Here is a 16,749-nt window from a genome sequence, read left to right as displayed (position 1 = left end):
TCCAGGACCTAAGATCCTTCTTACGGAGCCACTCCTTAGTTGCCCTGGCTGTGTGTTTCGGGTCGTTGTCATGCTGGAAGACCCAGCCACGACCCATCTTCAATGCTCTTACTGAAGGAAGAAGGTTGTTGGCCAAGATCTTGCGATACATGGCCCCATCCCATCCTCCCCTCAATACAGTGCAGTCGTCCTGTCCCCTTTGCAGAAAAGCATCCCCAAAGAATGATGCTTCCACCTCCATGCTTCACGGTTGGGATGGTGTTCTTGGGGTTGTACTCATCCTTCTTCTTCCTCCAAACACGGCGAGTGGAGTTTAGACCAAAAAGCTCTATTTTTGTCTCATCAGACCACATGACCTTCTCCCATTCCTCCCCTGGATCATCCAGATGGTCATTGGCAAACTTCAGACGGGCCTGGACATGCGCTGGCTTGAGCAGGGGGACCTTGCGTGCGCTGCAGGATTTTAATCCATGACGGCGTAGTGTGTTACTAATGGTTTTCTTTGAGACTGTGGTCCCAGCTCTCTTCAGGTCATTGACCAGGTCCTGCCGTGTAGTTCTGGGCTGATCCCTCACCTTCCTCATGATCATTGATGCCCCACGAGGTGAGATCTTGCATGGAGCCCCAGACCGAGGGTGACTGACTGTCATCTTGAACTTCTTCCATTTTTTATAATAATTGCGCAAACAGTTGTTGCCTTCTCACCAAGCTGCTTGCCAATTGTCCTGTAGCCCATCCCAGCCTTGTGCAGGTCTACAATTGTATCCCTGATGTCCTTACACAGCTCTCTGGTCTTGGCCATCATGGAGAGGTTGGAGTCTGTTTGATTGAGTGTGTGAACAGGTGTCTTTCATACAGGTAATGAGTTCAAACATGTGCAGTTAATACAGGTAATGAGTGGAGAACAGGAGGGCTTCTTAAAGGAAAACGAACATGTCTGTCAGAGCCGGAATTCTTATTGGTTGGTAGGTGATCAAATACTTATGTCATGCAATAAAATGCAAATTAATTACTTAAAAATCATACAATGTGGTCTGTCTGTCTGTCTGTCTGTCTGTCTGTCTGTCTGTCTGTCTGTCTGTCTGTCTGTCTGTCTAATTCAATGGGCTTTATTGGCATGGGAAACGTGTTAACATTGCCAAAGCAAGTGAGGTAGATAATATACAAAAGTGAAATAAACAATAAAAATGAACAGTAAACATTACACATACAGAAGTTTCAAAACAATAAAGACATTACAAATGTCATATTACGTATATATACAGTGTTGCAACAATGTACAAAGGGTATACAAGGGAAAATAAATAAGCATAAATATGGGTTGTATTTACAATGGTGTTTGTTCTTCACTGGTTGCCCTTTTCTTGTGGCAACAGGTCACACATCTTGCTGCTGTGATGGCACACTGTGGAATTTCACCCAGTAGATATGAGAGTTTATCCAAATTGGCTTTGTTATCAAATTCTTTGTGGATCTGTGTAATCTGAGGGAAATATGTGTCTCTAATATGGTCATACATTGGGCAGGAGGTTAGGAAGTGCAGCTCAGTGTCCACCTCATTTTGTGGGCAGTGTGCACATAGCCTGTCTTCTCTTGAGAGCCATGTCTGCCTCCGGCGGCCTTTCTCAATAGCAAGGCTATGATCACTAAGTCTGTACATAGTCAAAGATTTCCTTAAGTTTGGGTCAGTCACAGTGGTCAGGTATTCTGCCGCTGTGTACTCTCTGTTTAGGGCCAAATAGCATTCTAGTTTGCTCAGTTTTTTTGTTAATTCTTTCCAATGTGTCAAGTAATTATCTTTTTGTTTTCTCATGATTTGATCTATCTCTCTCTCTATCTCTCTATCTAATTTAGATTGGAGTGACTGTGTTCCTGGCCCTCATCGTTGGGGCCATATTCTTTGGAGTGAAGAATGACCAGAGTGGCTTACAGAACAGGTCTGTGTGTTCGTATGCGTTTAATGTGTGTGTGTGTGTGTGTGTGTGTGTGTGTGTGTGTGTGTGTGTGTGTGTGTGTGTGTGTGTGTGTGTGTGTGTGTGTGTTTAATATAATGTATTACACGTTTTTTTCAATTGCTAACTAACAATGCTAACTAACAATGCTAACTAATAATGCTAACTAATAATGCTAACTAACAATGCTAACTAATAATGCTAACTAATAATGCTAACTAACAATGCTAACTAATAATGCTAACTAACAATGCTAACTAACAATGCTAACTAACAATGCTAACTAATAATGCTAACTAACAATGCTAACTAATAATGCTAACTAACAATGCTAACTAACAATGCTAACTAACAATGCTAACTAACAATGCTAACTAACAATGCTAACTAACAATGCTAATCGCGTTGGTCAAAACTGAAGTCACATCGTAGAAACTCTTCACACAGTCAGTGAAACAGAAGTGTCTGTGGACCGAACTTTGAATCGTTTTTCATTGCTTTCACACAAAATGCATTCAATGACCACATTCTTCTCAAAATCCATCAACTCTTTTCTCGTTCACACTCCACTATATATTTGCAGCGCATTTTCAAATGCTAACACCCTGTTTCCAAAACTGTTAAAGACACATTCAAAACAGAATGATGGTAAATGTCGTGCATTTCTACAGTAACCAGACAGAAACATATAGAAAATCTCAGCAGAATATTTAATCATTTCAAACAAGCAATTTCCGCTGAAAGCCTACCCAAGTTTTTAGGTATTTATTTATGAATTTATTTCACCTTTATTTAACCAGGTAGGCTAGTTGAGAACACCTTTATTTAACCAGGTAGGCTAGTAGAGAACACCTTTATTTAACCAGGTAGGCTAGTTGAGAACAAGTTCTCATTTACAACTGCGACCTGGCCAAGATAAAGCAAAGCAGTTTGACACATACAACGACACAGACTTACACATGGAGTAAAACAAACGCACAGTCAATAACACAATTGAAAAATCTATATACAGTGTGCAAATGAGATTAGGGAGGTAAAGGCAATACATAGGCCATAGTAGCGAAGTGTCCTGTTTTTAGTCTCGTTACCAAACAGACAGAAGAGGTCGGCTTCGAAATGATTTCGTTTTGGAAACGTGGATCAAGGAAAACAGGTTGTTGGGGAAAGAAGAGTGGCAGGGTTGGATTAGACATTCCAGGAGATACTTTTCAAGATGCATCGCCAGAGAACACATCAGATGAAATGTAGATGAGGACTTATGGCCAAATGCAGGAGAGAGAGAGAACTAGAACCCTCACAGGACTGTACAGTATGAGTGATTATACTATACATGTTGATGAGAACCAGAACCCTCACAGTACTGTACAGTATGAGTGATTATACATGTTGATGAGAACTAGAACCCTCACTGAGAGGAATCATATGGGTGGTCCTGAGAGGAATCATATGGGTGGTCCTAACAGGAATCGTATGGGTGGTCCTAACAGGAATCGTATGGGTGGTCCTAACAGGAATCGTATGGGTGGTCCTGAGAGGAATCATATGGGTGGTCCTGAGAGGAATCGTATGGGTGGTCATGAGAGGAATCATATGGGTGGTCCTAAGAGGAATCATATGGGTGGTCCTAACAGGAATCGTATGGGTGGTCCTGAGAGGAATCATATGGGTGGTCCTGAGAGGAATCATATGGCTGGTCCTGAGAGGAATCATGTGGGTGGTCCTAAGAGGAATCATATGGGCGGTCCTAAGAGGAATCATATGAGTGGTCCTAAGAGGAATCATATGGGTGGTCCTAACAGGAATCGTATGGGTGGTCCTGAGAGGAATCATATGGGTGGTCCTGAGAGAAATCATATGGGTGGTCCTGAGAGGAATCATATGGGTGGTCCTAACTGGAATCATATGGGCGGTCCTAACAGGAATCATAGGGGTGGTCCTGAGAGGAATCATATGGGTGGTCCTGATAGGAATCGTATGGGTGACCCTGAGAGGAATCGCATGGGTGGTCCTGACAGGAATCGTATGGGCGGTCCTAAGAGGAATCTAATTTATGTGTATGTGATCCATGTGTGTGTGTTGAACGTGTGTCTGTGTGTGTGTGTGTGTGTGTGTGTGTGTGTGTGTGTGTGTGTGTGTGTGTGTGTGTGTGTGGTTGTGTGTGTGTGTGTGTTGTCGTCTCTACCAGGATGGGTGCTCTATTCTTCATCACCACCAATCAGTGTTTCAGTTCCGTGTCTTCTGCTGAGCTCTTCATCACCGAGAGAAAACTGTTCATGTGAGTAACACACACACACACACACACACACACACACACACACACACACACACACTCTCTCTCTCTGTCTCTCTGTCTCTCTGTCTCTCTCTCTCTCTCTCTCTCTCTCGCTCTCTCTCTCTCTCTGTCTCTCTCTCTCTCTGTCTCTCTCTCTCTGTCTCTCTCTGACTCTCTGTCTCTCTCTCTCTCTCTCTCTCTCTCTCTCTCTCTCTCTCTCTCTCTCTCTCTCTCTCTCTCTCTCTCTCTCTCCCCCAGTCATGAGTACATCAGTGGTTACTACAGAGTATCAGTCTACTTCCTGTGTAAATTACTCAGTGACATCATCACCTTAAGGACGCTCCCTGCCATCTTCTTCAGCTGTGTGGCTTACTTCATGATCGGTGGGTAGACACAATGAACACTAACCCATGATCGGTGGGTAGACCCTCCACCCTCGTAGACACAGTGAACCCTAACCCATGATCGGTGGGTAGACCCTCCACCCTCGTGGACACAGTGAACCCTAACCCTTGATTGCTGGGTAGACACAGTGAACCCTAACCCATGATCGGTGGGTAGACACAGTGAACCCTAACCCATGATCGCTGGGTAGACCCTTCACACACACAAACAAACCAATGAACGAACACACACACACACACACACACACACATCATTCAGTCAGTGTCATGTCACATCTTTTCTAGTATAATATTTATATTTCTGTGTTCTGATCTAGCATTGTATTTCTGTGTTCTGATCTAGCATTGTATTTCTATGTCGTAATCTCGTGTTAAATTTCAGTTGTCATCTAGTATTATATTTCTCTGTTCCAATCTCATAATATATTTTTATTTACCGATCTAGTATTATGTTTCTCTGTTCTGATCATTTATTATATTTATCTATGTTCTGCTCTAGTCTTATATTTCTATGTTGTAATCTAGTATTACACTTCTCTGTTCCGATCTAGTGTTATATTTCTATGTTGTAATCTAGTATTACACTTCTCTGTTCCGATCTAGTGTTATATTTCTATGTTGTAATCTAGTATTACACTTCTCTGTTCCGATCTAGTGTTATATTTCTATGTTGTAATCTAGTATTACACTTCTCTGTTCCGATCTAGTATTATATTTCAGTTCTCATCTAGTGTTATATTTCTATGTTCTGCTCTAGTCTTATATTTCTATGTTGTAATCTAGTATTACACTTCTCTGTTCCGATCTAGTGTTATATTTCTATGTTGTAATCTAGTATTACACTTCTCTGTTCCGATCTAGTATTATATTTCAGTTCTCATCTAGTGTTATATTTCTATGTTCTGCTCTAGTCTTATATTTCTATGTTGTAATTTAGTATTACACTTCTCTGTTCTGATCTAGTATTATATTTATATGGTCTGATCTAGTATATTTCTGTTCTGATCTAGTTTAATATTTATATGGTCTGATCTAGTATATTTCTGTTCTGATCTAGCATAATATTTATATGTTCTGATCTAGTATATTCCTGTTCTCATCTAGTGTTATATTTCTATGTTCTGATCTAGTATATTTCTGTTCTGATCTAGTATAATATTAATATGGTCTGATCTAGTATATTTCTGTTCTGATCTAGTATGACATTTCTCTATTCTCCAGGGTTTAAAGCTACAGTCGAGGCCTTCTTCCTGTTCATGTTGACCGTAGCTCTGGTAGCCTATACAGCTACTGCTATGACCATGGCTATATCAGCTGACCAGAGTGTTGTGGCGATCGCCAACATCTTCATGACCATAGCCTTCGTCTTCATGATGGTGAGAGCGACAGAGAGAGAGAGACTAAATCATTTGTGATGGTTTGTTTTGGCAATGTTAGCATGTTTATCCCATGCCAATGAAGCCCCTTTGAATTGAATTGAGACACATACACACACACACACACACACACACACACACACACACACACACACACACACACACTAATATGAGATTATTATAAACATCAAAAATAATGTTGCTCTCCTCTTCTGCCCCCCACTCCCCTCCCCTTCTCTCGCTTTCCTTCCTAACCTCTCCCCTTCCTCCTCTTCTCTCCCACTCCCCTCTCCCTACACCTCCCACTCCCCTTCCTCCTCTTCTCTCCCCTCCCCTCCTCTCCTCCCACCCCTCCTCTTCTATCCCCTCCCCTCCTCTCCCCCTCCTCTTCTCCTCCCTCCCCTCCCTCTTCTCTCCCCTCCCGTATCAGATCTTCTCAGGCCTGTTGGTGAACCTGCCCAGTATTGTTGAGTGGCTAGCCTGGTTCCAGTACCTCAGCATCCCTCGGTACGGACTAACAGCTCTCCAAATTAATGAGTTTGTAGGTCTCCAGTTCTGTGGAGACATTCCCCTCAACGGCACCTTGCCCCCTGGTATGACGTAAGTGATAATGTCTCACTATACCTTTTAAAATTATCCATTGATGTCAGGAGAGTTATTTTACAAGGGAGATCTGTCTCTCAGTGAGATTCTCCAGGATTGAGGTGTTTTGTTTCTGAAGTAGGAACCTTTCTCTCCTGTGTCCAGATGCACGGGGGAAGACTTTCTGAAGAACCAGGGGATCGACTACACCACGTGGGGGCTGTGGCAGAATCACGTTGCCCTGGCGATCATGACCGTAATCTTCATGGCGATCGCATACTTCAAACTACGCTTCACTAAGAAGTTCACATAGAGGTCAGGGGTCATGGGTTAAGCCTATTGTACACCTTCCCGTTCCTTGCCGTCCCCTTGGCTGTCATCTGAAATGTCAGCGTCCGAAGGACACTTTTCAAGGGAGGTACGCAGATGTGGACAGGAGCAGATGTTTCGATTGAAGCGGAAGTTGAAATTAGGTATTTAGAGGTCAGGGGCAATGTTCCTTTTAATTGTTTTTTGGGTACTGAGCAAATTTCAGGTTTAGTGAGAGGTATTCTGTGCAACTTTCAGCGCACGTTTCCACTGAGGCTGTACCCTTACAGTTGTAGACAGTAGCCAATAGGCTGAACCCTTACAGTTGTAGACAGTAGCCAATAGGCTGTACCTTTACAGTTTTAGACAGTAGCCAATAGGCTGTATCCTTACAGTTTTAGACAGTAGCCAATAGGCTGAACCCTTACAGTTTTAGACAGTAGCCAATAGGCTGTACCCTGACAGTTTTAGACAGTAGCCAATAGGCTGAACCCTTACAGTTGTAGACAGTAGCCAATAGGCTGTATCCTTACAGTTTTAGACAGTAGCCAATAGGCTGTATCCTTACAGTTTTAGACAGTAGCCAACAGGCTATTGTGGCTATAGGAGCATAATGTAGGCCTACCAACAAAACCAATGGAGTAAATCACATAATAGCTTTTGATTTCGCACACGGAAATGCACTCTGATCTGAAAAGTGCCTTGACACCCGAGGGTGACTGAAAGACCATTCCTGACCTCCAGGTCAATAGAATTCTATTCCGTTGCTCTCTGGCTCTGCCAACAACAAAATCACTTAATCTCAATCAAAGTTAGATTTGTTTTTTTGTTTTGTTGCATTAACGTTGATTAGATTACAGAATTAAACATTGATCTATGTAGTGCAAACTAAAAGGGGGTGAACTCAGGACTCTGCGCGTCCTGGTATTTTTTCTGCGCGCAAACTAAAATGAACTCAGTGAGTTCAGTGAATTTCAATCTCTTGCGTAAAAGCTGCGAGTCCTGGTATTTCTTCTGCGTGGCAGTCCTGGAGGGGTCAAGGGGTTAGGGAAATCACCATCATCATCATCATCATCATCACCGTCAATCATTGTTCCAAACCAATACTTTCAATGATTTCTTCTACCAATGTGTCTTATCTACAGATGTTTTAAATCATGTCTCAAGATGTCTATGTGATTATTGTTGAACCATTCGTGTTTTTATGATGTGCAATTTGTTCAATATTTTATCGATGCAACACAATTAACGTGTATTGATACCAAATATATTGATTATTTGGTGCTCTGTAAAGACAGATAATACATACTTATGCAGGTGAGTCCCAAACGGTACCCTGTCCCCTACTGTTGAACAGGGCCCCTAGGACTTTGGACACAAGAGGTTTAATATAAAGGGACTAGGGTGCTGTTTAGGACACAGTCCTAGACATTGTTTCTATTTTACGTTTTGTACACTGTGTTTAAACACTCCTACACTAACACATGATCGACGGCACAGGAGGCTGGTGAGGGGGAGGACGGTGCATAATAATGGCTGGAATGGAGTGAATCACGTGTTTGCTACCAACCCCTTAATTCCGTTCCTGCCATAAATACGAGCCCTACCTCCCCAATTAAGGTACCACCAGCCACCTGTGACGAACAGTATAAAAATGTTAATTATGCAAATAAAACATCAACGTTGTACTGGTTCTATTTCCTCTCCTGTGTATCAACACACACACACACACACACACACACACACACACACACACACACACACACACACACACACACACACTTCCGTATAACTGTTATTGACGTACATGCTATTTCAAACATTTTTTTCCTTTTTATCAAAATGCGGGATTTTTGGATGGGGGGGGGGGGGGGGGAAGAAATGCCTGCTGGGACATGTGAACTTTCATGTGCCTTAATAACAAACGTGTATGCCATCTGTAAATACGATTAAAATGGTTAAATTACGATCCTAGTTGCAGGAACCTTCCCGCTAGCCATGATTGGCTGATATAATGGATAGGCTGGACATGCCGAGAGATGAGTTCTGATTGGTCTGCCATGTAACATGCTTCTGTCCATAACATGAGCGACTCAGTATGTGTAGATAATCCAAAGCTACCGTGGCTTTTTTTTAAGTTATCATGGAGAAACTGCTGTTCTCAACAACATCGCTGCCCTGATTATAGCAGGCGCCATCGACAAAGATCAGTGTGAAAACATTGTGATGTCCTCTTCTGGAGGACGATCGGCGCTATGCTGACTCTCTGACTTTGAAAATGAGTCAGATGATGAGGCGATCCCTGATTTTAAAGTTAAAACGTTTTTTTTATTGAACCAGACATTGTAGTCTTCTGATGAGCGTGATGGTGATGTTGTCACGGAAGACCCAGGTTTGTAAATCAATAAAATGCCCAGTGGAAGCAGAACTTGATAGCTAAGGAGATGGAAGAAATTCAGGCATTTGAATGGAGGGAGTCAAAAAGAGAACACAGAAGGCTGTTTTTATAAAACACCTGTCTTCGGATTACATCTTCAAACCTAAGGGCAACCATGGCATCCATGACAGAGAGGGAGAAGCGTTCATCCATGTATACAGGTAAGAGTCTAGCTAGTCTAGCTAGCTTAATTTTCAGATATTATACTGTCATGACGATGGCCTGTTGGGGGAGGTTTATGACCTCCATAAATACCTTTCCCCCTTTCTCTCTCTCTACTTTATAGAGTTGACTCTTGGAAAGCCCTTTGTAACAGAGAGTCTGGTAACATCGAAAGGTGGGAAACGGAACCATATTTCGGTAATCCAACCAGTTGCAAATACGAGTTGGTACTTAATGAATATGATGTCAGATCAGTTGTCGTCTGAGACATTATGACTGATGACAGGACGACATAAACTGTATCTGGGAAAGTCTACACATTCTAGTTATCAGATTCACATGGAATTGTTGTGCAATTTAAATGTATAAATATGAAACTATTCGTGAAAAGATTAAATGTAATTTTGGCTTCTTAATGAGAGAACGGTTTGTCATAGAGTAAACTCTGCTCACTCAGAGGCCCCGCCCAAGTGAACAGACATTGGTTGTAAACTCTGCTCACTCAGAGGCCCCGCCCAAGTGAACAGACATTGGTTGTAAACTCTGCTCACACAGAGGCCCCGCCCAAGTGAACAGACATTGGTTGTAAACTCTTCTCACTCAGAGGCCCCGCCCAAGTGAACAGACATTGGTTGTAAACTCTGCTCACACAGAGGCCCCGCCCAAGTGAACAGACATTGGTTGTAAACTCTGCTCACTCAGAGGCCCCGCCCAAGTGAACAGACATTGGTTGTAAACTCTGCTCACTCAGAGGCCCCGCCCAAGTGAACAGACATTGGTTGCAAACTATGAAACACGCCCTTCTCTTCACCACGATATAAGCCCGTTGACGGAAATCTAACTTTGTGTTCCGAGGACGAGAGGACGACGGTCCCCACGTTGAAAGGGCTAAGATAAGAACCTAACGAAATTTGCATCGAATTTCAACATGAAGATGACGATTGACACGCCAAAAGGATGAATTTTGAATATACCAGCCAGAATATAGCATGAGCTTAAAGTATGGCAACTTGGTATGAACTTTGAACTCTTGTTCACTAAAGAAGTGACACCTCAAAGCTGATTGAGTTAGCCACAGCAACTGTGAATGTGGGCTCGGAGAGGACGGACAAAGGATCCATTCTACCACACTCCAGTTCACCACTAGACATTCTTCAAAGGACAAGAGATCCATGCTGGACAACCCAGCCTTCTATCTACGACCAACCTATCGAAGCGCAGCTCAGAGTAAACATTCATTGCATTTTCCTTTTCCAAATGGGCGGTTATTTAGAATGCATAAGGTTCTGTATTTACGATAGCATAGCTTCTCCCTTTCTTCTTCAGTCCTCCCGCTCTTTCATTCAAGCCCAGCCCCCTCTCTTTGTGTAACCGGCCGTCATAACGGTTCCGTCCACCAGGGATGTTTTTCATGTCTGACCCATCCTGTGTATGTGTAATTCTGTGTGATTGTTTAGGTATTTAAATAAATAAATAATGAAACCAAATGTTGTATTGCTGATTCAACTTGTTAGCCAGGGTTCGTGAAGATAACCAAGAATTTACAACTGAGAGAGTTGGGTGGGTGGTTGTTTTCAGTCTTTGTGTGTTTGCACAAGACAGAACTGTTTCGGTTGTTTCTTTGTTCTTTTGTTAGTCAGTGTTCAGTTTTGATATTAAAAATCATGAGCCCTTACCACGCTGCACCTTGGTCCTCACCTTCTTCCACCGACGACAGCCGTTACAGTATCAGCAGAACCTGACTCTCCTCCTACAAGGAGAATGGTCTAAAAAAGAGATCCGGCCCAAGTTACACCTGAAGCATGAGGACTTGCATCGAATTGTGTACTTCATTAACAACCATGCAGAGGATAATAGTTTTACCGGGACACAAACACTTTTGTGGAAAGCTGCGGCCATCTCATGTGACAAAGGCAGCGGTGTGGAGTCTCTGTAAAGCATAAACAACACATCTTTTGATTATTTTATTTACCTCCAACATGATTGTCATTCATTTAATTGAATCTTTCATTATTAGTGTATTTTCCAACACTGAACTATGCATGAGAGCACCAGCTGTTCAGGATGACTGCTTGATAACGCTCTCCGTAGCCGATGTGAGTAAGAACTTTGAAAAGGTTAACATTCACAAGGCCGCAAGGCCCGATGGATTACCAGGACGTGTACTCGGAGCATGCGCCGACTAGCTGGCAAGTGTCTTCACTGACATTTTCAACCTCTCCCTGACCCAGTCTGTAATACCCACATGTTTCAAGCAGACCACCATTGTCCCTGTGCCCAAGAACACCAAGGTAACCTACCTAAATGACTGCTGACCCGTAGCACTCACATCTGTAGCCATGAAATGCTTTGAAAGGCTGGTTATGGCTCACATCAATTCCATCATTCCAGAAACCCTAGACCCACTCCAACTTTCATACCGCCCCAACAGATCCACAGATGATGCAATCTCCATTGCACTTCACTCTGCCCTTTCCAACCTGGACAAAATGAACACCTATGTGAGAATGCTGTTCATTGACTACAGCTCAGCGTTCAACATCATAGTGCCCTGCAAGCTCATCACTGAGCTAAGTACCCTGGGACTGAACACCTCCCTCTGCAACTGGATACTGGACTGCCTGATGGGCCGCCCCTATGTGGTAAGGGCAAGCAACAACACATCTGCCACGCTGATCCTCAAAACGGGGGCCCCTCAGGGGTGCATGCTCAGTCCCCTCCTGTACTCCCTGTTCACCCAAGACTGCATGGCCACACACGACTCCAACACCATCATTAAGTTTGCCGACGACACACCGGTGGTAGGGCTGATCACCGACACTGATGAGACAGCCTATAGGGAGGAGGTCAAACACCTGGCGGTGTGGTGCCAGGACAATAATCTCTCCCTCAAGGTGAGCAAGAAAAAGGAACTAATTGTGGACTACAGGAAAATGAGGGCCAAGTGCGCCCCGATTCACATAAATGGGGCTGTAGTGGAGCGGTCAAGAGCTTCAAGGTCCTTGGTGTCCACATCACGAAGGACCTATCATGGTCCAAACACACCAAGACAGTCGTAAAGAGGGCACGACAAAGCCTATTCCCCCTCAGGAGGCTGAAAAGATATGGCGTGGGACCTCAGATCCTCAAAAAAGCTCTACAGCTGCACTGGTTGCATCACCGCTCGGCATCCAACCGCAAGGCGCTACAGAGGGCGTACGGCCCACAACATCATGTCAGAGGCAGGAAGTGATGACTGTCAGAGGAAGGCCCTAAAAATTGTCAAAGAATCCAGCCACCCAAGTCATCGACTGTTCTCTCTGCTACCGCACGGCAAGCGGTACCGAGCACCAAGTCATCGACTGTTCTCTCTGCTATCGCACGGCAAGCGGTACCGAGCACCAAGTTAACAGGTTAACGGACTATTTGAATTGATCCCCTTATTTTATTATTATTTCTGATTATTTTTTTGCACTGACTCTCTTGAAACATCGTGGTCCATGTACACTCAATGGACTCTACCCACACACTCACACACACACACACGCATAGTACACTCAATGGACTCTACCCACACACTCACACACACTCACACATAGTACACTCAATGGACTCTACCCACACACTCACACATAGTACACTCAATGGGGTCTACCCACACACTCACACATAGTACACTGACACTCACACACACACACACACACACACACACACACACACAGAGGGGTGAGAGAGAAAGAGAAAGAAGGGAGAGAGCCAGAGAGGGGGAGGGAAGAGAGAAGGAGAGACAGAGAGAGAGAAGCGAGAAAGAGAGAGAATGGAGAGAGAGCAGATAAGGGATAGAGAGAGAGGGGAGAGAGAAAAAATGAGAGAGAGGTGTTAAGAGAAGTTAAGAATTTGTATCACTATTTATTTAACCTTTATTTAACGAGGCAAGTCAGTTAAAAATAAATTATTATTTACAATGACGGCCTACACCGGTCAAACCCGAACAATGGAGGGCCAATTGTGCACCGCCCTATGGGACTCCTAATCACGGCCGGTTGTGATACAACCTGGAATTGAAACAGGGTGTCTGTAGTGAGATGCAGACAGCAGACTCCTACATTCCCTCAGTGAAAGCCATGTCCTGAGCAAATGTCAAAATTGGCTTTTTACCAAACTAATGTACAACACACCACGTATACACCCTGCACACCCTAATTGGCTTTTTACCAAACTAATGTACAACACACCACGTATACACCCTGCACACCCTAATTGGCTTTTTACCAAACTAATGTACAACACACCACGTATACACCCTGCACACCCTAATTGGCTTTTTACCAAACTAATGTACAACACACCACGTATACACCCTGCACACCCTAATTGACAGACAAAACAAAACCAAACAAAAGCAAAGCCTTCTCATGTTTGTTGATTTTCAACAACAACAAAAAAAAAAAGGATTACATTTGGCATGAGGATCTGCTATACAAATTGATGGAAAGAGGGGGGTTGCATTTGTCATTATAAAATCCATAAACACAAACAACAAGTGTGCGGTGAAGCTTGCCAAAAAACACACACACCGGGGGGGGGTGAGACAGGGATAAATCTTGAGCCACAACCTCTTCAACATATATATATATACACAAAAGTATGTGGACACCCCTTCAAATTAGTGGATTCGGCTATTTCAGCCAAACCCCATTGCTGACAGGTGTATAAAATCGATCACACAGCCATGCCATCTCCATAGACAAACATTGGCAGTAGAATTGCCTTACTGAAGAGCTCAGTGAGTTTCAATGTCGGTGGTTGGTCGGGGTGTATAATGTGAATGCCTAGCAACCCAAAGGTTGTGAATTCAAATGTAGCATTTTGGTTAATTAGCAACTTTTCAACTACATACTACTTTTAAACTACTTTGAACTACTTTGCAACTACTTAGCATGTTAGCTAACGCTTCCCCTAACCTTAACCCTTTAATCTCACTCCTAAACTTAACCCTAACCTCAAGCCTAGCTAAGAAAGAACAGGCACAATCATCGGATGCCACCTTTCCAACAATTCAGTTTGTTAAATTTCTGCCTTGCCGTGCGAAGATTGTCTCCTGTCCAGGACATGTTGTGCCAGCACTACTACGCTCCAGACCTCCAGTGCGTCTCCCGGCGGTTCCAAGTCCGGAGCCACCAGTGATGATCCATGGCCCGGAGCGTCCTGCGAGGGTTCCCAGTCCGGTTCCTCCGGCGACGATCCGCGGCCCGGTTCCTCCGGCAACGATCCACGGCCCGGAGTCTCCGGCGATGATCCACAGTCCGGTTCCTCTGGCGACTATCTTCCGGCCGGAGCTTCCGGCGATGATCCCGCACCAGAGTCGCCACCGAAGCGAGCGGAGCGGGGTCTACGTCCCGCACCGGTGCCGCCACAGAGGCTAGATGCCCACCTGGACCCTCCCCTATAGAGTCAGGTTCTGTGGCCGGAGTCCGCAACTTTGAGGGAGGGGGGGGTGGAGTACTGTCACACCCTGACCTTAGAGATCCTTTATTCTCTATTTTGGGTTAGGTCAGGGTGTGACTCGGGTGGGCATTCTAGTTTTGTTATTTCGATGTTGGACTGGTATGGTTCCCAATCGTTGTCTCTGATTGGGGATCATATTTAGGCAGCCTTGTTTGTTGTGGGATCTTGTTTGTGTATAGATGCCTTGTGAGCAGTGCACTAGCATAGCTTCACGTTCGTTTCTTTCTTCCGTATTGGTGAGTTTCATAAATTAAACATGTGGAACTCTACATACGCTGCGCCTCAGTCCATTTACAACAACGACCGTGACAATGCGAGCACACTCGTTCAGTATGCCGTGTTCAGCTAAACCGAAGCATGCGGAAGCCTTTAGGAAGACTGTTACCCAGCAAACAGGGAACATTCCCGGAACATTAGCTCAATTAAGCTCATTAAGTTCTAGTTAGGATTTTATCTAACATTAGGATGATAACAAATCCCCAAAACAATGTTTTTGGCCTACCTGTTACAACTTCTAACGATGGTGAGTGGAGGAGTCAAGCGCAGAGAGCAGGTAATTCAGTACGTGGATATTTTATTCCATAGACTGTGGAACCACGACATGCAAAACACCAGGGCGCATGAAACAACCCGTCCCAAAATACAACGGACTAAAAACTGTCCGTAAAAATACTGATAACACTCATACATAGATAACAGGAAACAAGCCCGCACAAATACCCAGCGGGCCTAGTGCCCTTAAATAGCCTACAAACAAACACTAACTAAAAACAGGTGTAACCAGATAAACAGAAACAAACGGAAAGGGAATCGATGGCAGCTAATAGGCTGGCGACGACGACCGCCGAGCGTCGCCCGAACAGGAAGAGGCACCATCTTCGGCGAGATTCGTGACACTACCTGGTTAAATATATATTTTTTAACATTTTTAAACACCTGGAAACCATGTGTTAGGTGGATAGCATTCCACTCAAACCTTTCCCATGAGCCCGTCCTCCCCAATTAAGGTGCCACCAACCTCCCGTGCTATACAGCCAAAATGTTTTTCGATAACTAAATATTTTTATTGTTACATTTTGTCCTTAACATTCACATAAATGTTGTTCAAAACATCTGTTTACAACCACGACAGAGACAAAACTTCTCCTTAGGTTTCCAGGTCATGTAAAAACACAATACACACCAAAAAAATGTTTATCCGCAAACCAAAATTGGTTCTATGAAAGTTCCCAGAACTGTATCGGTTCTCCTCGTCATCTGAGGAAGAGTAGTCAAAGATCGGACCAATGCCGCAGCGTGGTATGTGTCCATGTTAATCTTTAATAAATCAACTGAACACTGAATAATTTGATATAGGGGGCGCTCTTTTAATTTTTGGATAAAAAAACGTTCCTGTTTTAAACAATATATTTTTGTCACGAATAGATGCTCGACTATGCATATAATTGACAGCTTTGGAAAGAAAACACTCTGACGTTTCCAAATCTGCAAAGATAATATCTGTGAGTGTCACAGAACTGATGCTACAGGCGAAACCAAGATGAAATTTCAAACAGGAAATGCCCCAGATTATGAAGGCGCTGTGTTCCAATGTCTCCTTATATGGCTGTGAATGCGCCAGGAATGAGCTTACACTTTCTGTCGTTTCCCCAAGGTGTCTGCAGCATTGTGACGTATTTGTAGGCATATCATTGGAAGATTGACCATAAGAGACTACATTTACCAGGTGCTCGATTGGTGTCCTCCGTTGGAATTATTGCGTAATCTC

The 16,749-nt window shown here is 43.7% G+C and overlaps 1 protein-coding gene across 3 annotated transcripts in view; it reads left to right on the top strand.

Moving 5' to 3' along the window:
- The window catches only part of LOC110532888 (broad substrate specificity ATP-binding cassette transporter ABCG2), a 35,591-nt gene extending 28,330 nt beyond the window's left edge, over positions 1 to 7,261 (top strand). For 2 of the 3 annotated variants that reach the window (XM_036987067.1, XM_036987066.1), the window contains exons 11-16: positions 1,855 to 1,937; positions 4,138 to 4,227; positions 4,483 to 4,607; positions 5,850 to 6,004; positions 6,435 to 6,604; positions 6,752 to 6,899. In XM_036987067.1, the coding sequence (XP_036842962.1) occupies positions 1,855 to 1,937; positions 4,138 to 4,227; positions 4,483 to 4,607; positions 5,850 to 6,004; positions 6,435 to 6,604; positions 6,752 to 6,899 (771 nt within the window). Of the gene's footprint in view, positions 1 to 1,854; positions 1,938 to 4,137; positions 4,228 to 4,482; positions 4,608 to 5,849; positions 6,005 to 6,434; positions 6,605 to 6,751 lie in introns of all 3 variants that reach the window. The other variant, XM_036987068.1, reaches the window with a different exon arrangement.
- The last annotated feature ends 9,488 nt before the right edge of the window (positions 7,262 to 16,749 follow it).

The sequence above is a fragment of the Oncorhynchus mykiss genome, chromosome 9, assembly GCF_013265735.2.
Source record: "Oncorhynchus mykiss isolate Arlee chromosome 9, USDA_OmykA_1.1, whole genome shotgun sequence".
In the NCBI taxonomy this organism is placed as follows: Eukaryota; Metazoa; Chordata; class Actinopteri; order Salmoniformes; family Salmonidae; genus Oncorhynchus; species Oncorhynchus mykiss.
The sequence above is the reverse complement of the archived record's forward strand: the minus strand, read 5'-3'. Positions and strand labels throughout refer to the sequence as shown.